The following is a 22,897-nucleotide window of genomic DNA, read 5'->3' on the forward strand; positions in this document are numbered from 1 at the left end:
TCCGAGATTTCCTTGTGCAATATTTGCCTTTGCCTCCTTGCTAAAAGAAAGTTTTCCTCTGCACGATCCAGTTTGTCTTACCAACAGGCAGCTGGCAAATCGAGGGTGTGATATTACATGCTGTAAAGAGGTATTCAGACTGGCAAATGCTTATGCTCTTGTGCCACTTTGAATTTTATTTCAGGTTCCTCAGGATGGGTTTTTGGTGCTGATGAGCATTTCATACTGGGTGGCGTGTGTTTGCACGTGTGTGTAGGGTGAGAGAGGAACTGTGGTGTGCCATGGGGAAATGTACACGTGTGCCATCTGGAGACAGCCCTGAAAACAACCAGTCCCCCAGGAGCGATGTGAAGAGGAATGAGTCAGGCCAAGAATAGCATTTCCTGACTGCCCACTCACTGGCACATTGCCAGAAGGTTTTATTTTCTTCTGTAGGTTCTAATCTTCAGTTTCATATGAAAAGATGATATTGCCAAATCGGGTGATAAGATGCTTTTTATAATAACTAGTTTGATTAATTACAAGACTCTAATCTCCTGAGGGCAGGGACCATGTTTTTTCTATTCACCATTGTGTACCAACATCCTGGCATGAAGTCAGGACCTAATAAGTATTTGTTGCATGAATAAATGAATAATAAATGAGTGTAATATTTTGTATTTATTGGATCAGATCCTCCCTGTGAATCATTGCTCTCCTGGGTCACTGAGAAGCTGGCAGCTCTGACTGCATGAAATACATTGGATGTTTTTAGAAGCAAGGGTCCTCAACCCATTAGCAACCCTAGTACTTTTTCTAGGGGTATGTAGATATCAGTTCAGTCAACAAGCTGTTACTGAGCTCTACTGTTGTAACATTATTAGAGGACTGGGGATGTTTGCCTTCAACAAGGCAAACAAGGCTTAGTTCTCTTAGAGGTTCTCTTCTTGTAGGTTAAGCATAATAATAAAACCATGGATAATTGACTGGTGGTAATAAATGCTATGAAAATGCAGGGAAATGAGAAAAAGAATTATGGACAAATACTATTGATATATAGTATTCCCAACTATCTCCCCTGAGGAAAACATGGTCCAGGACCTAGAATGAACTTAATGAGGTTGTCATGAGGTCCACCTCTAGGAAATTACACTGAAAACTATTTAAGAATATCAATGATGCCCAAGTCTTTTTTCTCTAATTTTTAAGATTAAGTTTTAACTTTGAGATAGTTGTAGATTTATACACAGTTGGAAGAAGCAGACTCACAAATATAAAAAACAAACTAATGATTACCAAAGGTGGGGAGAGAGATGGGAGGAGGGGTAATTAAATTGTGCTGTGCTTAGTTGCTCAGTCATGTCCGACTTTTTGCAATCCCATAGGTTGTAGGAATCCTAACAGGCTCCTCCTTCCATGGGGATTCTCCGGGCAAGAATACTGGGGTGGGTTGCCATGCTCTCCTCCAGGGGATCTACCCAACCCAGGGATTGAACCCAGGTCTCCTGCATTGCAGGGAGATTCTTTACCATCTGAGTAAAATTAGGGGTATGGAATTAGGAAACACAAACTACTATGTATAAAATGCTTCCCAGGTGGCTCAGTGGCAAAGAATCTGCCTGCCAATGCAGGAGATGCATGTTCAATCCCTGGATCAGGAAGATACCCTGGAGGAGGAACCCATGGCAACCCACCCCAGTACTCCTGCCTGAACAATCCCATGGACAGAGGACCCTGGCAGCCTATAGTCTGTGGGGTTGCAAAGAGTCGGACACGACTTAGCAACTTAACAACATGTATAAAATAGATAAGCAACAAGGATGTGTTGAATAAATATAGCTGTTATCTTGTAACAACTTTTTTTTCATCATTTAATAGCTAATTATTTTCATAAACATGAGGTATTTCAAAGAACCATAAGATGAAGCACTAAATATATACATTTTGAAGAAATTAAACATAGAGCTTTGCATTTATCCAGTTCCATAATGGTGTCCAAGTCTTGAAGATTTGGGGAAATTATTTTCCACTTGATCGTTCAGAAATCTATTCAATGAGTGATCGGTAGGATAAAAAGAACAGCAAAAGTGATCAAGAAAATGCACTCCTGGAGAAAAGAATGGAGGGTTTACCATAGCTAACATACTTTGAGCACTTGCCCTGTGTTGGTAAGTACTGTATGTTTACCTTAATTTATTACCAAAAGATTCCCATGCAACAGGCACTCATCATCAACAGGCACACAACATCACCTTTTGATGGCAAACAAGGCACGGAAAGATTAAGTAAGCTTCCAGAAGTCTCTCAGCTAGTGGATGGAAAAATCTAGCGGTGGAACCAGGCAGTCTGACTCTAAGGGTAAATTATTAAGTTACTCCATTGTAGAATTTAAGCACAGTGTCTCTAGAATCCAAGGTTTTTAAACTACTAGTATACTCTGCTTCTTTGAAGTGTATAATGAATATATGAGAAGATTATGTTTAAACAAAGCTATCAAGTCTACTACAAAAGAATACAATATTCCAGCAAGACTGCCAATTTATTTCAGCCTTCCAGTCTTTGTATTTGTAGGTACCTCTACCTCCAAAGCTCTTCCCTGGGCTCCTTGCATGGCTGGCTCCTTCTTATCAGACAGGCCTCAGCTCAAACATATTTCTTCCTGTCCACCCTATGCCTAGCAGGCCACCATTCCTGAGTCACTCGCTATTCTCTTTATCCTGCTTTTAATTTCTTCCCAGCCCTGATGACTATTTGTAAGTTCCTGGATATTGATGTCTACTTGTGGTCATCTTTTTCCCCAACCAGAATGTAAGCACCACAAGGTTAGGGGTATAGCAGCTGCTTTGCTTCCTTCCTTAAATTTCCTTAGAGACGGAACCCTGCCTGGTGCCTCACAGAGGCTTTAAAAACATATGATGAATTTACACTTTCCCTGGGACCTGCAGCCTCAGCTCCCAGAGGGCATTACTTTTATGGAAGAGCATGCTACTGACAACCTGCCCACCATTCTGTGTACCAGGTAGGAAAGGAGAGGTGTTTTCAGAGACCTGAGAAATACTGTCCAATAAGCACCCAAAAGGAGCTGTGAATGCTCTGAAGGCTGCCAAGGCCACCAGGTATGAAACTTATTTGCCAGAAGACCAATTTGGAGGGTATTTCTACAGTTAGATAATATGCAAGGACATCACTTTAAATGTTACCTGAATCTCCTTATTTTGGTCTTGTTTTGGCTCCTTTCTTACTTGAGATCGAATGGTTGTGATGGTTTATCACCTGTCTCCTCTAGAGAACTTAAGGCCATGAGAGCAGGGATCTAACTATCTTTATACTCCTAGATGTTCAGTGTCTAGGGCTTCTCCCGTGGCTCGGTGGTGAAAGATCTGCCTGCCAATGCAGGAGTCACAGGAGATTTGGGTTCAGTTCCTGGGTTGGGAAGATTCCCTGGAGGAGGAAAAGACAACCCACTCCATTACTCTTGCCTGGGAAATCCCATTGTCAGAGGAGCCTGATGTCCATGGAGTCACAAAGAATCAGACATGACTGAGTGACTGAAAACACACACATTCAGTGTCTAGAACCATGCCAAACAAATTATAGGTGCACAAGAAACATTTAATACAAGGACCAGTAAATGAGCCAACACTTGGTTGTGTCTGTAGAGAAAGGCAGGTGGAATACCACAATGAAGCCAACGTTTACTGAGTCCCTGCTAAGTCCCAGGCACGTTTCCTGGAATGTATCTTACTTCAGTTATTTACCTGTTAAGTTAGAAGCTTTGGGAGGCCACCTTTTCACTTCAGTTCAGTCACTCAGTCGTGTCCAACTTGTTGCAACCCCATGCAGCACACCAGGCTTTCCTGTCCATCACCAACTCCTGGAGTTTACTCAAACTCATGTCCATTGAGTCAGTGATGCTATCCAACCATCTCATCTTCTGTTGTCGCCTTCTCCTCCCACCTTCAATCTTTCCCAGCATCAGGGTCTTTTCAAATGAGTCAGCTCTTTGCATCAGGTGGCCAAAGTATTGGAGTTTCAGCTTTAGCATCAGTCCTTCCAATGAACACTCAGGACTGATCTCCTTTAGGATGGACTGGTTGGATCTCCTTGCAGTCCAAGGAACTCTCAAGAGTCTTCTCCAACACCACAGTTCAAAAGCATCAATTCTTCAGTGCTCAGCTTTCTTTATAGTCCAACTCTCACATCCAAACATGGCTACTGGAAAAACCATAGTCTTGACTAGATGGGCCTTTGTTGGCAAAGTAATGTCTCTGCTTTTGAATATGTTATCTAGGTTGGTCATAACTTTCCTTCCAAGGAGTAAGCATCTGTTTATTTCATGGCTGCAGTCACCATCTGGAGTGATTTTGGAAGACTCAAAAAATAAAGTCTGACACTGTTTCCACTGTTTCCCCATCTATTTGCCATGAAGTGATGGGACCGGATGCCATGATCTTAGTTTTCTGAATGTTGCACTTTAAGCCAACTTTTTCACTTTCATCCAGAGGCTCTTTAGTTCTTCTTCACTTTCTGCCATAAGAGTGGTGTCATCTGCATATCTGAGGTTATTGATATTTCTCCCAGCAATCTTGATTCCAGCCTGTGCTTCCTCCAGCCCAGCGTTTCTCATGATGTACTCTGCATATAAGTTAAATAAGCAGGATGACAATATACAGCCTTGACGTACTCCTTTTCCTATTTGGAACCAGTCTGTTCCGTGTTGCTAACTGTTGCTTCCTGACCTGCATACAGATTTCTCAAGAGGCAGATCAGGTGGTCTGGTATTCCCATCTCTTGAAGAATTTTCCACAGTTTGTTGTAATCCACATAGTCAACCTTTTAAGGAGTTAAATATACAGAGTGGAAGATGCCTTTCTTCTTTCAGATATCAAAACCACATCTGGCTAGGGAAGTGGTTCTTTAAATGAAGGTTGGGTATCCCTGGATCTTCAGACTTTAATCAGTTCACTGAGGTCTGCACCAATATCTGATGTGTGCGTGTGCTCCATCATGTCCGACTCTCCCTGATCCCAAGGACTGAGTCTACCAGGCTCCTCTGTCCATGGAATTTTCCAGGCAAGAATACTTGAGCGGGTTGCCATTTCTTGCTCCAGGGAATATTCCTGACTCAGGGATGGAAACTGAGCTCTTGCATCTTCTGCATTGACCTGTGGATTCTTTACAACTGTGCCACTGGGAAGCCTATATCTGATAGTGCTGTATCAAAAAAAATAATAATTTTGTGTGATGCCCAGAGCATGTCTGAGGATCAATAGAAAATTATAACTAAAGCCTTGGCCAGTGCTTCACCCAGAGGATCGTTTCCATTTATCATCTCACTTTGACTTGACCTGAAATGGAGCCAAAAATACAATTTCCAAACAGAAGACTGGAAATGAGTGCAAATGAAGTGAATTTGAAGGAGGCTGTTCCCAGCATGCACAGCAAGCTTCACATCAGGCAGTTAGACAGGGAAGAGAAAAATGCAGGCTGGCGCAGTGGCATGTCTGAGATTGGAGCAGGAGATGTTGGAGCAGAATTTGTTTGGGCAATATCTGACTGCCCCAAAACCCCAGCCCTCAGCTCTACACCATCAAGTTCAGCCCATCGCTCAGCGGCACTGGAGAGGTGTGATTATGGAGAAACCGGTGTTCCATACTCTGGTCCAAGACACGTTATTAGGTACACAAAGCAGGGAAGATAGCACTTACAAGAAAATTCCCGAAAGTTTAATATCAGATAATAGTCTTTTCAGCTGATTCTGTGTGTATATAGGGCCAATTTCAAAGAAAAATAAGCTTCCTTTTATTTTAAAAAACCTGTAAAATAGTAATATCATTACACATACCTCACTCAGTTATTTAAAATTACCTCAAAACTGGTTTTCTCTTGAGGGCTTATCAGGACCCAAGCCTGATGTGGGAAAGGAAGGAAAGTCTTTACAGGGTACCCTGGAGGGCTTTCCCTGCCTCTCTTCCACACAGATTCTCTACTCAGGCCAGCCTATCATCCTAAAGTATCCACAGGATTGTCAGGAATTTGTTATTGTCAAACCAGTAACAAAGGAGTACTGAGGCCGAAACACTGCAGTGAAACCATGGGCTGGCTTTCAGCCCCAGCTGTGGGAATCTGCCTGCAATGCAGGAAACCTGGGTTCAATCCCTGGGTTTGGAAGATCTCCTGGAGAAGGGAAAGGCTACTCACTCCAGTATTCTGGCCTGGAGAATTCCGTGGATCGTATAGTCCAAGAGGTCGCAAAGAGTTGGACACGACTGAGCGACTTTCTCTCTTCTCTCTGTGATACTAATTGTTGTTGCTGTTTAGTTGCTAAATCATGTCCAACTCTTTGCAACCCCATGGACTATAGCCTGCCAGGCTCCTCTGTCCATGGGATCTCCCAGGCCAGGATACTAGAATGGGTTGCTGTTTCTTACTCCAAGGGATCTTCCCAATCCAGAGACCAAACCCACATCTCCTGCATTGGCAGGCGGATTCTTTACTGCTGAGCCACCTGGGAAGCCCCAGACACTAATTAGCTGTGTGCTCTTGGACGGTTCACTTCATCTCTCTGCATGGTGGAGGGCGGGGCTCTGAACATGGTTGCCTTGTCTCTTCCAGCTCTGGCTATGCATCTGGTTTGATGCAAATTGTCAGGACCAAGGTGATGCCCTGCCCCACTCACAGGCTGCAGCAGCCATTCAGAAAAATACTCTGTGTTCAGGTAGGGGAGGAAATGATTGTTAACCCTTTGCTTCTAAGTTCACCCAAGTGCACCCATCTTTGGCAGGTCTGCAATCATGCCATCTCCCAACTGAGATTTAGAATCAGGGTGTTTACAAATGGGTTCACCTAACCCCCTTCTCTTGAGCAACACTGCTCTCTGACGCTGTCTCTACAGTTTCCACATCTTGGGCTAGATATGGAGGGAGGGAGGAAGGAAACCATGCAACATTTAGCCGTGTTGCTTTTATTTTCTTTACTCTCTGTTAACCTAGGACAGTGCCTCTTGAATTACTGCACTTGGGGTTCCTTCCTCAACAGATGCTAGAGTGGAGCTTAAAAATGGAAGTTCTTGGGCTCCACTCTGGCTTCACTGATTCAGAATTTCAGCAGAGAGTGTGGGAGCCCCCAAATCTGCATTTTAAACTAAGCACTCTAATCTTATGTGGGCTAGACTTTGGGGACCACTGTCCTAGAAGAAGAAAGGCAAACATAACACAGGTCACTCCACTTGCCTACTCTTGCTGCCAACCATGAAGAATCATCATATTTTTACACCAACATTTATCTCACCTGCTATGTGCTAAGTATGGGCTTCTCAGGTGACTTATTGGTAGAGAATCCACCTGCCAGTGCAGGAGACTGGGTTGGAAAGATCCCCTGGAGAAGGAAACAGCAACCCACTTCAGTCTTCTTGGCTGGAGAATTCCATGGACAGAGGAGCCTGGTGGGCTACAGTCCATGAGGTCGCAAAGAGCTGGACCTGACTTAGTGACTGAGCACGAAAGCACGTTCTATGTACCAGGTACAGTGGGCAGCAAAGGCTCAAAGTACCTGCTCTCTCATAGAGTTTATGGTCTAGCGAGGGGAAACAATGATAAACAAATACAAACATCTAACATGGGAAGCAGTGAGAAAATATATGATGTAAAACCAAGGTTAAGTGCTAGGGAGGTGTGTCCTTTCAGAGAAGGTAGGTAGGAAGGCCTATTTGAAGGATGACATCTGTACAAAGCCTTAAAAGAAGTGAGAAAAAGGATTGTAGGATTGGGAGAACAGTCCAGTAAGAGAGAATGACGATCTTTAACTTGTAGAGGGGAATGCAAAGCATTTTTGTGCACATGTAGAATTGTTTTGATGGTTCTAAGAAATAGATTTCAGTGCAACTTGAAGATGGAGGCATGGTCAGCACTGTCCTGAAGTTGAATGGCCTACTTGGGCGGAAAGCTAGCTCTTCACCACTATCTTACCAGGAATTTTGTGAGGTGGTTCATGGACCCTGCAAAGGTCCCTGAATCAGAGGTCATCTCCCAAATGAAAATTCTATAACGTTTTTCTGTGGGATGGAAACAGGTGGCCTAAAGGCCTGGGAGCATGGTTTGGATTTGCTTTCCTTTCTCAGTTTTTTTTTTGTTGTTGGGTGGGGGGTGTCTATCTAGCTTGTGTTGCCTTTAGTCAGGGCTGGAACATACTGTACACACAACATGATACCAATGTCATGTATTTCTGGTAATTGCTACCTGCTTGGCTCCTGCAGGATGTTTTGGGCTCCCACTGCATGCTTAAACATGCTATCTGGGTTACAGGTCTATGAGAGGATGAGTTTATAATTAAGGTAGGATGTGGCTTCCTAACCTTTGCTCCTAAAAGAGTGACCTTTGGCTAGCAGTCCCCTGAGAGGGCCACCTTGCTGTTTATAAATAAAGATACACAGCTGAGCATATGTACCATTCTCTCCAGAGGCTTGGATGTAGCAGCTATTTCTTGTCGAACAAACAAGATATGATGACATTTTTAATGGTTTTATCCTAAGACGGCCTTTCTCTTCTTTCTAAATATTGTGCTTTGCAATGCTGTATCTGGAAGAGTGAACACACTCTATTTTTCAGTGCTCATAGTGTTTACTGCCTCTTTGAAACACAGCCTGGTGTGTTCCTGCCATTGCTCATCTAGAATAACAATTGCCTTGTCTGAATGCAAGACAATGGCCAGGTTTCTGTGTTTGTAAGACTGTTTTAATAATACACAAATGCACCTTGAGGAATTTGGGGAGTACAAAGAACTATCTATTAATAGAAGTCTACTGCACTGCAACCATAAGGACTGCTTCTAGGAAAGCAACCACACATCTGAGCGGCCAACTTTTTAAAATATGTCCAGGCCCTCTTAGCCTCTCTATTGTCACAGCAGTCAGAAGAGTCTTTCATGCTACAGATACGGTCAGGCTTCTTTCCCCAAGTTCATATACTTTCATAATTTCCAGTTGGTCTTTGGATCAAGACCAGTTCCATCAGCCACACCACAGAGACACATAGAGTCATAGCATTCATAGCCTCAATCTCCTCCAAACTCCTTCTTGGCCTCTGTGCTCCAGCCTCACTGGCCTTCCTTCAGGACCTCACGTTCACCATGACCCATGACAAGATCTTTCATGGAAGATTCTCTGTCTTATCCTGCCTCCTTAAGTTTTACTCATTCACCAGATCTCAGCTCTGACACTTCTCCAAGGAAAGTACCCTGACCGCCCTGTGCATTACAAACCCCTCTGAGGCCCTGTCCTGACTCCATGTCCTCTGCATTGCAGCATTTGCCACAATTTATGTTCATTTGATTTGTTTTTCTTCCAACAGGGTTTGAGCCATATCTATTTTTACCACCAGAGAACCCACTGCCTAGCCAATATTTGACATTAAGGATGGAGGTGTTCTTTGTATTTTTAAAATAAGTGAATAAATACATTAATAACTTCTCTTGCAAGGAGGTTCCCTGACTAATGAATTTGCTCCAAACATATTCAAGTTAAGTGACATTCCCATGTATATAATTCAGATAGGGCTTTCATGCACATCTTTGAATTATTTTGCCTCCTCTTTGCTTTTCTTACTGACTGGGCTGTTACAGACACTTGCAAAGGCAAAGCCCTTGGCCATCTCAGCCTATCTCTCCTCCCAGCTCAGTCTGCCAGTGAAGAAACAATGACTCAGAAAACTAATGGGCCAGACTCTCTAATAACGATGATTTCACCACTGTTGATTTCTCTATTAGATTTCTAAAATTGAGTCCAAATGTAGGCACTGCCTTGAGGCACAACTACCAGAGACAAATAATGAATTCAGAAACACAATTCAGAACAACACTGACCAATGTATATTACAGGCAAGCACTGGGAAAGGTGATGGAGGTTGAAAGAATCAAAGAAAGAAAACAAATGGAAGCTTTTTGATGGGAGTGGGATGAAATGCAAGGAATTCAGGATCTGCAACCAGACTCACTGGTGAGACCTGGACAAACAGTCCATCACAGCAAGTGCAGAGACAGTATATTAAGCGGTGACCAGGCACATGCCGTTCAATGTCTTTAGCCTTTTAATAAATATGAAAAGGAGGCATCATTTACTTTCATTTCACAGTAGAAAAAACAGACACTCAGAGGATACATAACTTGAAGTCATGTTTGGAACTCTGGTTTATCAGATTCCAAAGCCAAACTCTTTCCAACTAAATATTGGGTTGGCCAGAAAGTCCGTTTGAATTTTTCTGTAAGCTGTCATGGAAAAACCTGAACACAAACTTTTTGGTCAACCCAGTATTTCATCTTATCGGTCCTCCATCAGTATCTTCACCTACAAAGTGTGGATACGATCAGGCAGGATTATCTCCAGGTGATAGTAATACATGCAGAGTACCTGGAGCCTTATTGGCTTCTACTTAAACATTATTTTCTGTCCTTCTTGTTTCTTACCCGCTGTTGAATTCCTTATGGATTTTTATTAGAAATTCCTGAAATAGGGTTACCACTCCCAGAAAGATGATTTAATAGTCAAAGATTCAAGACAAGTACTTCACAAAGCACCCCTCAATTTCACACCAATGCCACCAAGTTTTACTGGTGCTATATCATTGTTTGACGAGGCACAGGAGGATTAGCCGTTTTCCCGAGACACCAATGTCAGAAGAGAACTTGAACCCAGTCCAGACTGCTGGGCCAGAATATTTTCCACCACCACGTCATGTCAAAATGCACAGGGCAGGAGCTGATTTCCAGGCGCTTCCCTAATATGAATCCAGTTAATAAAAACAACAGCTAACCCTCCATTTGCACCTGGAAACACATTACTCGCTTTGTATGAATGACCACATTTGCTGAACAAATGCACATTTGGTATGTGAATCATTTTTATCCCCCTTTTGATAGATAACAAAACTTGAGTGATTTTCTCTATATTAGGTAGATAGTTTAGCCAGTACTTGAATAAAACATCAGGAAGCAAATTCATAGCTACTGTGAAGCAGACAAATGCACAATAGAGGTTCACTGAATGTTTAAGAGGACAGCACTGACCTTGAATCTTTTCAGGACAGGCACTTCTCTGCCAGACATCTTGACCAAAAGCAACCTCTTGTCAGCAGCAGGATTTTAGTCTGTCATTTCAAAGGGATCCACAACTGATCAATCGCTTTCTCTCAGAGCTCTTCCCTGGAGCTCTGAAGATATTCGTCAGTCATGGCCGCTGCTTATCACAGACTCAGCTTCTAGCCTCTGATTACTCCTAAGATTCACCTGAGGGATCTTAAAAACCAGGATTCCTGGGGCCAATTTCCATGGAGAATGGGGCGGAGACAGCCCTGTGCCCTTCCACAGCTGATTCTCATACACGGCCAGGGTTAAAACATACTGTTAGAGCTGAGTGCCCGTGCCTTTCTCCTGGTGGACCATAGTTTCTTAAAAGAGGAATGAATCTTTTCTCTTTTTTCAGTTTCCATGTGCTGAGAACAATGCCTGAATATTGTAGGCAGTAGTAGGGAGCAGCTAAGAGCCTGGATGCTGGAGTCAGGCAGTTTGGATGTGAACCCTCATCTACCACATATTAGCTGTGTGGTTTTTGAGTGAGTACTACTATACAATTCAATGCCTCATTCCCTTATCTGTAAAGTGATAACATTCATCAATACTTGTGATGTTTTTGTGAGATTTATGGGAGGAAGTAACTATAAAGTATTTAATGCAAGGTCTGGCACATAACAAACCCACAATCAATGCTAGCTATGCAGATAGGCAAAAAATTCAATCAACATGGAACCGTAATGGCTCTACGTAACAGCTGTGGTAAACGCAGTGGGGATACAAAAAAATAATAAGTCCAAGTCCCTGAATGTTCACAGGCCTTATGCTAGGGGTGTTATCAATAATTTTTTTCACCTTCATGATAATACTTTGACATATTATTAGAAAAGGAAATATATCAGGGAAGTAACTGAAGGTCACAGCAAGTAATTATCAATCTGAGATTGGAACTCAGGTTCATCTGGCTTCAGATCTCACTAAAATTTCATATAAATGGTGATTCATATTCATTCAATCAATAAGCATCTTTGCCATGCTTGCTACGTGCTAGAAACTGTTCTAAGTACTGGAGACATAGAAACGAACAAAACAGAGAATGTCTCTGCTTTCATGTAGTTTATATTCTAGAGCACAGAAAGACTGGCGACAAATAAATAAATGGATATATAACATGTCAGGTCAAGGTAAGTGCCATGGAGGAAAAGTAAAGCAGGGTACAAGTCACTGAGGGAGTATGTATTTGTGTATATGTGTGTATGTGAGAATTTTTTTTCCCATTTGGCAATATTGTAATCTTATTTTTCTTTTTTTTTAATTGAAGTACAGTTGATGCACAAAAGTTACAGGTAGACAATATAGTGATTCACAACTTTTAAAGATTATACTCCATTTATAGCTATTATAAAATATTGGGCTTCCCTAGTGGTTCAGACAGTAAAGACTCTGCCTGCAATGTGGGAGACCTGGGTTTGATCCCTGGGTTGGAAAGATCCCCTGGAGGACAGTATGGCAACCCACTCACATATTCTTGCCTGGAAAATTCCCATGGACAGAGGAGCATGGTGGGCTACATCCATGGTGTTGCAAAGATTTGGACACAACTGAGTGACTAAGCACAGCACGGTGTATTGTACAATATATCCTGTGGCTTATTTTATACATAACAGCTTGTACCTCTTAATTTTATACCCCTATCTTGCCCCTGCCCTCTTTCCTTTCCCCACTGATAATCACTAGTTTGTTCTCTATACCTGTGAGTCTGTTTCTTTTATATTTTCACTACTTAGTTGTATTTTTTTCTTTTTTGGATTCTACATATGTCCTGATATCATACAATATTTATCTTTCTCTGTCTGACTTATTTCACTTAGCATAATACCCTCCAAGTTCATTCATGTTGTTGCAAATAACAAGATTTCACTCCTTTTTATGGCTGAGTAATATTCAATTGTGTATATACATACCACATCTTTATCCACTGATCTGTTGATGGATGCTTAGATTTCTTCCATATCTTGGCAACTGTTAATAATGCTGCTATTAACATTGGAGTGAGACTCAGTCGTGTCCGACTCTTTGTGACTCCGTGGACGGGAGCCAATCAGGCTCCTCTGTCCATGGAATTCTCCAGGCAAGAAGAGTGGAATGGGTTGCCATGTCCTTCTCCCAGGGATCTTCCCAACCCAGGGATTGAACCCAGATCTCTCACATTGCAGGCAGATTCTTTACCGTTTGAGCTACCCAGGAAGTCCCTATTTTAGACAGGAAGGCCAATAAATGCTTCTGATAAAGAAACATTTGAGTGATGGACATAATAAGATGTGTTCAGATTCTGGGTAAGTTTTAGGAGTTTAAGTCCGAGGATTTATTGTAGAATTAGAAGGATATGAGACAGAAGGAAATAAAAGACAATTTCAAAGTGCTTGACTTGAGTAACTAGAAGAACGAAATTCTCATTTAGTGAGCTGAAGAAAAATGCTGAACAAAGAGGTTTTTCTTGAGAGGAAATCAGGAGTTCTGTTTTGAGATCTCTGTTGTGCATATGAGTGGAAATACTAGGTAGGCGGATAGACATACAAATCTGTATTTTAGGGAGAAGTTGGAGCTAGAAATATAAACTGAATAGAAGAGATTTCAGACCATGAGATCACCTAGGAGCAAGTATAGATTAAGAAGAAGACTGAGCCCCGGGCCCCAATATTTATAGGTTGGGAAGATGATGAGGAACTAGCTGGGGAGTCAGAGAAGGACTAGCCAGTGAGGGAGAGGGAAACAGAGAGAAAGTGTGGCCTTGAGGCCAAGACAAGAAACTCTCTCAAGAAGGAAGCAGTGACTGCGTGGGTCAAAACTAGTGCAAGCTGCAGCAGAGGATGACAGGATTCATGAATGAGAGGGTCACTGGTGACCCTCAAGAGAGCTGTTTCGGTGGCGGGATGGAAAGAGCAAACTGGAGGGAAAGACATGGTGACCATGTGGAGGACCCTTTCAAGGCTTTTTTTTTTTTTTTTTTTCTGGAAAGGGGAGTGGGGAATGAGGCAGCAGCTGAGGGGGATACAGGATCAGGAGATGATTACTTTAAGTGAGATGATTTACAGCACGTCTGTGGACTGCCCCACGGGATCCTGTAGAGAGGAAGGACTTAGAGCAGAGGGAGAGGGGCTGAGTGCAGGGGTGAGGGGCTTGCGTGGGGGTCAGGGGTGGGATTCACACAGGGGAGGACCGGCTGGAGATGAAAGCAGGGACCGTTCATCTGCTGCACGTGAAAATGGAAAACAAACTTGAAATGCAAAGCAGAGTCAAACAATGTAAGGTTCTGTCTCACTTAATCCTTCTAATAACCCCTTCATGTGGTGGAATATTATTTCTGTCTTACAGAGAATCACAATGTGCACTTGGGAAAGATTTTCAATGTAGTTGCATATTTGTAACAATGAGAAAATGAGTAGTCAGGGAACGCTGTAGGTGGAAGCGGGTTTGATGTGGACCCAAAGAGTGGGCTGGTTTTAAATATGTGAAAGGGGCTGAGACAAGAATTCCAAATACATGTAAGAATTCTATAAACATGTAAAAAGGCACAAAATAGAGCAAAATCCTTTCTTGGCAGGTACTTTGGAACTGAACTGCGTGGATTCTAATCCTAGCTCTTGCACTTAATAGCTGTGTGATCTTGGACAAGATACCTAACTTCTCTGTGCTCTGGTTTCCCTATGTTTAACACACAGGGATCGTAACTGTACCTACTTCATAGGATTGTTGTGAGGAATACATACAGGTAACTGTACCTACATCCATATACACACACAGTGGAACTGTGCCTAGAAAGTAGAGAACACTGCTTGGTTTACTTCTAAAAGTAAAGAGTTTGGGGAAAAAATGTGTATTTTTCCTCTGTGTGTGTGTGTACTTCCAGCAGTCCTGCTTTTGGGTATCATTGGAAGATATTCTGCTGCAAGAACTTTGCAGAACAGGGAGCTCAGCTCGGTGCTCTGTGATGGCCTAGAGTGGTGGGATGGGGGATGGGTGGGAGGTCCAAGAGTGAGGGGATATATGCATACACACAGCTGGTTCACCTCGTTGCATAGCGGAAACTAACATAACATTGGAAAGCAAGTATACTCCAATTTTTAAAAAGTCAAAAAGAGAAAAGAACCTTCTTCGTCTTGAAGGAGCATTATTGAAAGAAGACAGGTAAGTTCGTTCACTCACTCTGTCATTCAGTCCTTCATTCTAGTAGGATTTCTTGAGCATCTACTCAGTCCAGCTCTGTACTGACCGGGTTGCAGAGACCGAGGACAACTAGGGCAGGGTTCCTGTGCCCAAGCTGCTCCTGGCTAGCAGAAGGTAGATGCAGACTTAGACTGCTTCAATATAGCCTGAAGGCTATTCTCATACAGATCTTCAGGAGGAAATATGCAATATAAGGGGCAAGAGCACTGAGTTTTTGTTTTGTCTTGTTCAACAGTAATTTATTAACTACCAGCCTTCAAGGATCAAACTGCCTAGAGAAAGAGACCAAAGAGTCACCAGACCCACACAATCCCATGTGATATATGGCTGCTGCTGCTGCTAAGTCGCTTCGGTCATGTCTGACTCTGTGCAACCCCACAGACAGCAGCCCACCAGGCTCCCCCGTCCCTGGGATTCTCCAGGCAAGAACACTGGAGTGGGTTGCCATTTCCTTCTCCTACTAGGGTTTTATTACTATTACTTAAACTTTTTATTTTGTATTGAAGTATAGCCAAATAGCTTGCCTGGTGGCTCAGACTGTAAAGAATTTGCCTGCCAATGCAGGAGAACTGGGTTCGATCCTTGGGTCAGGAAGATCCCCTGGAGAAGGGAATGGTAACCCACTCCAATATTCTTGCCTGGAGAATTCCATGGAATGAGGAGCCTGCTAGGCTACAGTTTGTGGAGTCACAAAGAATCGGACACAACTGAGCAACTAATACTTTCATAATCGATTAATACTGTTGTGACAGTTTCAGGTACTCAGCAGAGTGACTCAACCATACATATACCTGTATCCATTGCCCTGCTCCCCACAAACTCCCTTCCCATTCAGGCTGCCACATAACATTGAGCAGAGTTCCCTGAAGAGCACCGAGTTTTGATTCAGATTGTTTGGACCTGAGTCTTGGCTCTGCCACTTTCCTAACTAAGGCTCTGGGCGAGGTGGTGAGCATCAGTGTCCTTATCTGTAAAATGGAGATGATGGCGTCTAACACAAGAGGTTGTGTGAGGGGCCAGTGTGATTATACAGCCATGGCCCCCAGCACACAGCCAAAGATCCACAGGCTTTGTGGTGCTATGGCTGCTTCTCTCTAATTTCCTCTTCTCATTGTTATTGTGGTTTATATGACTCATAAAAACACTTCTGTCTTCGGACTTGTTGAGGAAGTCTTCCTAGAAAGATGTGACTCAAACTGAGTTTTAAAGGATGGATGGGGTTTGCAGCATGAAATGATGACCAGGCAACTCAGGGAAAGGATACCATCTCTGGCTCAGCACATCACCCTTTGGATAAAGAAAGCATCTGCACCAATTTGTAAGATAATCCAAATAAAAGCTCTTCATGTCAGGTACCAAATCAGGTCCACTGGAGAATATTAGGCAAGTTTCCTCATACCTTCCTGGCTCTCTTATTCTGTGGGTCTCCTATGCCCCTCTGTCCTGTCTGGAATGATTTCCTTTTGATTGGAATTGGAATTTTGTTCCTCTGCTCCTGAAACCATTCTGCTGTATGAATCCTTCCCTATCAGGAGGAGGGAGTTATGTGCTCACTTGATGGATTCACAGAGAAGGGAATACCATCCAATTGCCTTCTCAAAACCCTACCTGTACTCTTGTATCAGCTCTATTTAGTTGTCCTTTTTTTCTGGATCTGTCTTCTTATTTCAAGTTACAGTATTACTAGAATATGGTAATAAAAGCTGATCCCTCAAATATGGCCACCAAAAACGCCCCAATCCACAGTGTTTTAAACAACTCCCCAATCCAGCAATGCTGGATGTTCCCCAATCCAGCATTCACATAAAAGGTAATGTTTTGCAGAATATTGTCCACATATTTTTAAGATTTATCTATACAACAGTATTGGTATTTGTAATCTTCTTCAATAAAAATTGAGCACCTATTATGTACTTGGTATTGTTCTAGTGATGAGGTTAAAACAGAGAGCAGAATTACATAAGAGTCTTGCTCTTGACGCTTTCAATCCAGTAAGGAAACAGATACTAACAAATCGGTTGTATCAGTCTATTCATAATGGTAAGCTAGGATAGGTGCTCTGAAGGAAAGAAACCCAGTTCTTTAAGAGCTATGATCGGAGACTTCTCTGGCGGTCCAGTGGCTAAGACTCCACACTCCCAATGCAGGGGGCCTGGGTACAGTCCCTGGTCAGGGAACTAGATCCACATGCTTCAGTGATGATCGAGGATCCCACATGCTGCCACTAACACCCAGCAGAGCCAAATAAGTAAATACATTTTTTAAAAAGAGCTAAGATCAGCTGAGGGTCAAGAATGGCTTCTCAGCTTCAGTTGAGAATCGACGGCTTGAATTAAAGAATGGGGCAGAGGGGAGAGAGAACCATCCCCCAAATCTGTGGTCAGAGGGAGAATATGGAGACAGACAGCTTATGGCTGGAGAGCCGACAAGAAGGCGTGTTTGGGGTCACTCAGGAAAGTCAGGCAGGAGTCAGAATATGCAGGACCTAAAGGCCTGGGGAGGTCATCGACAGGTTAAGTGCAAGTGTGTTTGTGTTTGAGGTGGTGGGGTGGAATCATGTTTCAAAAAAGAATTTTGACTTCAATATATGGACCAACTCTCTATATGATGGATGAAAAACAGGCTTGAGGGATGAGAATGAGAAAGTGAAGGAAAAAGGAACTAACATTTATCGACTACATATTATAGATTTACCCTATCTGCAATGTGTTGCTGTATATAATGTGTTTAGGTAACGCCTTGGATGCAGTAAACAGAAGTATAGGCTGGCTACCGTTATCATCACACTGTATGTGGCATTCTGAATGTATTTCCTTGCATGTTTTACAAACGAGGGAACTTAGGATAAGAGAAAGCACTTCCCGGGGCTCAGTGGTAAAGAACCTGCCTGCCAATGCAGGAGATGCAGGCTTGATCCCTGGGTCAGGAAGATCCCCTGGAGAAGGAAATGGCAACCCACTCCAGTATTGTTGCCTGGGAAATCCCATGGACAGAGAAGCTTGGCAGGCTGTAGTCCATGGGGTTGCAAAAGAGCCAGACATGTCTTAGCAACTAAACAACAGGCTAAGAGAGGTAAAGGAACTACCCAACATCACCCACTTGGCAAGTGGTAGAGCTAGGACTCTGCCCAGGATCTTCCTATGTTGAGAGAACAAAGTCAAGGCAAAGCTGGGAGGATAATACTAATCGTCTCAGTAGGATGGTTCCATCCCTGAAGCAGCCCAGGTATTGTTAATGCTCTTAATGTTGTTCTAGAATTACTCTTAAGGGGATTGTCTGGATTTATTTGACTTTCACAGGGATAGACACAAGTTAATCATTACTGTCTTTTTCAATTAAATAAATGTTCCCAGTCAGAATAGACTATAGAGTAACAGGATTGCTAACAATGTAGAAACATAAACTCAGATTCATTCTGACATCTTTTTCTCCTCAAACTCTAAATAAGTGTAACAAGTTTCTAGTGACACTGTGATGCTTTGGGGGAAACCACTTTATTGCTTGAGAGAGTATGATAACAGAGACTTGAATATCTAAGAAGGCACATAGGGTGTAGGACTAAAAAATGGAGGGCATTTATCATGTAGTAAGTTTTATGAATAACTTTAATTATCACACTTAATTTTTAACATCCTGGTAGCTGTTGTTGTTTAGTTGCTAAGTTGTGTCCAACTCTTTTGCAACCCTGGGGACTACAGCCTGCCAGGCTCCTCTGTCCATGGGATTGCTAAGATAAGAATATTGGAGCGGGTTGCCATTTCTTTCTCCAGGGGATCTTCCCAATCCAGGGATTGAACCCATGTCTTCTGAATTGGCAGGTGGATTCTTTACCACTGATCTACCTGGCAAGTCCAATATCCTGGAAGTAGGTCTCTTTAGTTCCATTCTAGAGATGAAACTGGGCATAAAGCAATTAAGGGACTTGTCTTTGGCCTCTTGATATTTAACTCCTGCCTTTTCTACTCTGCCCCAGAGCCTTATTCATGATTTTAATGTTTGGCAGAGGCTATTCCCTTTGACCATCATCTTTAATACGTTTACAAGAAATTTATAGTCTTTCTCCCCACCCCCATACGCACACTTAAATCTGATGATAGCTGGTGATTCAGAGATTGTTTGCTTTGACATGAATAAAATGAGGTTTCCATTTTGATGGAATTAATCAGTTAAATTTGACATAAAAAACAGTTCAAGAAAGTTCTCATGGTGGTGGTGTTCTGTCTGCCCAAGGTACGGTCTTTAGTCTGATTCATAAACAAAACACCAACTGAATAGACAAAGTGTTGGAGTTCTCAAAGTTTAAGCTGGGAGGAGAGGCAGGGCACCAATCAGAAATCACTGAGGCAGCTTCCTATATGAGTTTAAGTCTTCTGTGTTTGGAAAGTTCCCCTCATGGAGATTTCTATCCATGCTACTCTTTGTCTATCCCCAGTATATATAGGGACTTGCTACGTTTCTATGAGGGAAGAGAGACTTCTTAGTGGGCCATCTCCTTTAGCCACCAATAACATTTTAAAGTAAATATGCAAATTAAAACCAAAAATCTATGAATTATCAATGCCTATGGAAAATACTACCCTCAGTTTCAGTTCCAAACTTCTACTCCTATTTCCTGAGAATACTGATTAAAAAGCATCTTTATGGTATAATACACACTTCTCTTATTTTAAATACACAGCCCCTAGTCCAAGGCTCTTCCTGTGAGGATGAGAAACGAGGATGGGTTTTCAGAACAGGCTGCTTACCGGCTCACTTCCAGAAGAGTGTGTCTAGACCTGAGGCAGAGTTGTTGTTCCTCACCAACCTTAACCCTCTATCAAGGACTGCTTGTAGGACAACACCTACAGCTGAAAACAGCCAGTCTGTTGACTGGCTGAAAACAGCTGAAAACACTGACTTTTCTTGAAATTGCTCTTTTCCTAGGATGTATCAGATCAAAAGAAACAGGCAAATCACACAGAGAAGATGCAAGACCAGCTACTGACTCTAGAAATGTTGAAAGCTGCAGTGCTTAGTTGACGGGGAATTGCCAGTATGTTTACAAGGCATTGCACACGTGCACGTAGAAAGTCCCCCTGACGTAGGCATAGCACGCTAGGTTAGAGGGTGCAGAGAAGGTCCCCCAAAGGACCAGGAACTGTTTGTACAAGACTCAGCTCACCCTTGCCTTAAGGCATCAACTTAGGACCCCACAGACCACATTGCCAGCAAGCACTGAAACTCGGCTGCGATCTTCCTGCCCTGCACCCCAAGTACAGACTCTGAGCAAATCAACCCAACAACCAACCGATGCTCCATCGTCATACAGTAATAAGCCCATTCTATTTTGCTAATTGCTTTCTTGGGCATACACCAAGTTATTAAAAGGACAGTGACAAAACAAGAGAGCTTGGATAAATGTATGTGGCGGCACCTACAGCAATTTGTTTTCCCCTTAACGTTAGTTCCAGTTACTTGTTTGCATGTGAAAGAGAACAAGGAGAATTGGCAAAACATTTCTAAATTATTTTCTACTCAGCTGCATCAGTGCTGAGACCACCTTTGCAATTGTTATCCTGCTCTTCAGAAAAGACTTTCCTCGTAGAAAACAGACTGATTTTAGAAGCAGATCTGAGTCTGTGAGATAGACGCTTTTGCCAGGCACGAGAGTCTTCTAGGAGCTGCAGAAGGCAGTCTCGGTAGAGCCTGTGGGAAGTCAGACACCAGCCCACTTTTTCCCACCCACCCAGACACTCTCCCTCTCTGGTCTGTACCTTCCGTGTGGCAGCTGGAAGAGAGGATGGTGTTCGGAGGTCTGAAGATGTAAGGCAGGTAACGAGAGAAGCATTTCATCTTCCAAAAAAGAAGGCAAAAGAAAAAAAAATCTAAATAAAAAAACAGTCTCCTGAATCCATCAGGATTCTCTCGGCCTTTAAAGCTGGCTACATCACCCACATGTTTATGGAGGCTCTCTCCCCGTGTTGCAGAGCTGGGGAGCCTGAGGAATAACTGAAGCTGGGTCCCATGTTGCCATCAGCGCCAGGGAGCACTGCCTTACATTTCTGCATGCAGCTCAAACTCAGAAGCCCCTAAGCAAGCCGCGATATAGCCTCTTCATTGGCTGCAGCTCCTCCAAGCAGGATTTGCTGAGTAAGTCAGTCTTGCCTGTAAACACACGCTGAAATGCCCTGCCTGAAACCTCTCTCTTTTCCCGTGTGGTCAGTTTCTCTTAGCAAGAGAAATCCAGCAGGATATGGGAGGCGTGAGGATAAGTGACCATCTCTTATTTAGCTGAAAGATCAGATGAAACAAAGACAGCATAGTGTTCCTCCCTGGAGAGAGATGACTGTTAAAAGGAGCCACCCGTAAAGCCATGGGTCTCAGGAATATTAAAGTACAGTGCAATGAAATGGGTCTCTGTCCTTGCTTAATCTAGATTGAGTTCTAGTTTTTTAATACAAAACCCAGACAATAGGACCATTTATCATTTAGGTGAAGCCAAAAGCTGGGTTGAGTAGCCGGTGACAGAGGGCTAACACAGACAGATTCTGTGCTCCACTAGGGCTGTTTTTTCCTGCCAGCACTCACGCCGAGGCAGTAACTTGGTTCTGAGTTATTTGCTGTACAAATTTAAAGCCACAACACAAGAATAGAGGCTAAACCCAAGGGAAATGGCCTTTCACCAGCCCGTGTGCTCTGATGGCATACGAAAATCTGGAACGAGGAAGTTGATGCAAGGATTACACAACTTTACCAAAACTTTCACTGAGATTGCAGAGACAGAGAGATAGAGAATATTAAAGGAAAGGACCAATTGCCAAAACAAATGATTTAGATTTGGGAGTTGGTTTGGTTACAACCCAGGAAATAGTAATAATTTTGGAAATCTTACTGCTGGAAGGTAAGCACAAGACATCATCATTGGGATTTATAAGTTCGGTCAAATACACTATTGAGTATGATTAAGAGAAACAGGGGAATATTTTCTGTGCTGTATTCAGAGGCACAGGAAATGATTTAAATGGCCCATAAAGGAAAACCAGTATTCCACTGAGTGAAAATTTTAAAAATAAGATTTAATATAAAAGTTTGCCTTGAAATCTGATAGGATAATTTTTGAGCCTTTATGGGCTCTCCTCTGTATGAAAATATTTAATTTAGCATTGGAGAAATGTGCTGGTCTGCCCACAAGAGCAAAGACTTAGAGCTGTAAGTAATTATAGAGCCAGTGCAGGCCAGGATGTAAGTTCGCTCTTCCACCAACATGCTCTCGCCCTGGTTTCTGGACCACTGCAGCATGATGACAAACTACTGCTGAGGATGGAACATTAACCCTTTGATAATCATGTTATCGATCACTTCCTTAGACCTAGAGACCTGGCAAGGTTGGGCCATCCCAAATAAGGTGCTGTTTAGACAATGCCTAAATGGTATGGATTAGTTGTGTAGATAATCTCAAACCCACAACAGATGAGCAAATCCGGAGGCATCTTCCTGATAGATACAGAACATCTAATCCCTGATCAGTAATGAGTCAAATGGAAGGAGGCTTTGGGACCAACCTGACCTGAGTTTGAATCCCAGTGCATGCACTTATTGGCTGGGAAGATATAAACACAGCTTTAACACTTGTTAGCCTCAGTTTCTGCAT

General features: G+C 42.8%; 1 protein-coding gene across 2 annotated transcripts in view; it reads right to left on the bottom strand.

Annotated features, from left to right (window-relative positions):
* PPP2R2B (protein phosphatase 2 regulatory subunit Bbeta) overlaps positions 1-21,278 on the bottom strand; it is a 474,274-nt gene extending 452,996 nt beyond the window's left edge. Inside the window, exon 1 of one of the 2 annotated variants that reach the window (XM_070374891.1) lies at positions 21,021-21,278. In XM_070374891.1, the coding sequence (XP_070230992.1) occupies positions 21,021-21,094 (74 nt within the window). In that variant the 5' untranslated portion in view covers positions 21,095-21,278. The remainder of the gene's footprint in view (positions 1-21,020) is intronic. The other variant, XM_070374892.1, reaches the window with a different exon arrangement.
* Between the last annotated feature and the right edge of the window lie 1,619 nt (positions 21,279-22,897).

Source organism: Bos mutus, chromosome 7, assembly GCF_027580195.1.
Source record: "Bos mutus isolate GX-2022 chromosome 7, NWIPB_WYAK_1.1, whole genome shotgun sequence".
Lineage (NCBI taxonomy): Eukaryota > Metazoa > Chordata > Mammalia > Artiodactyla > Bovidae > Bos > Bos mutus.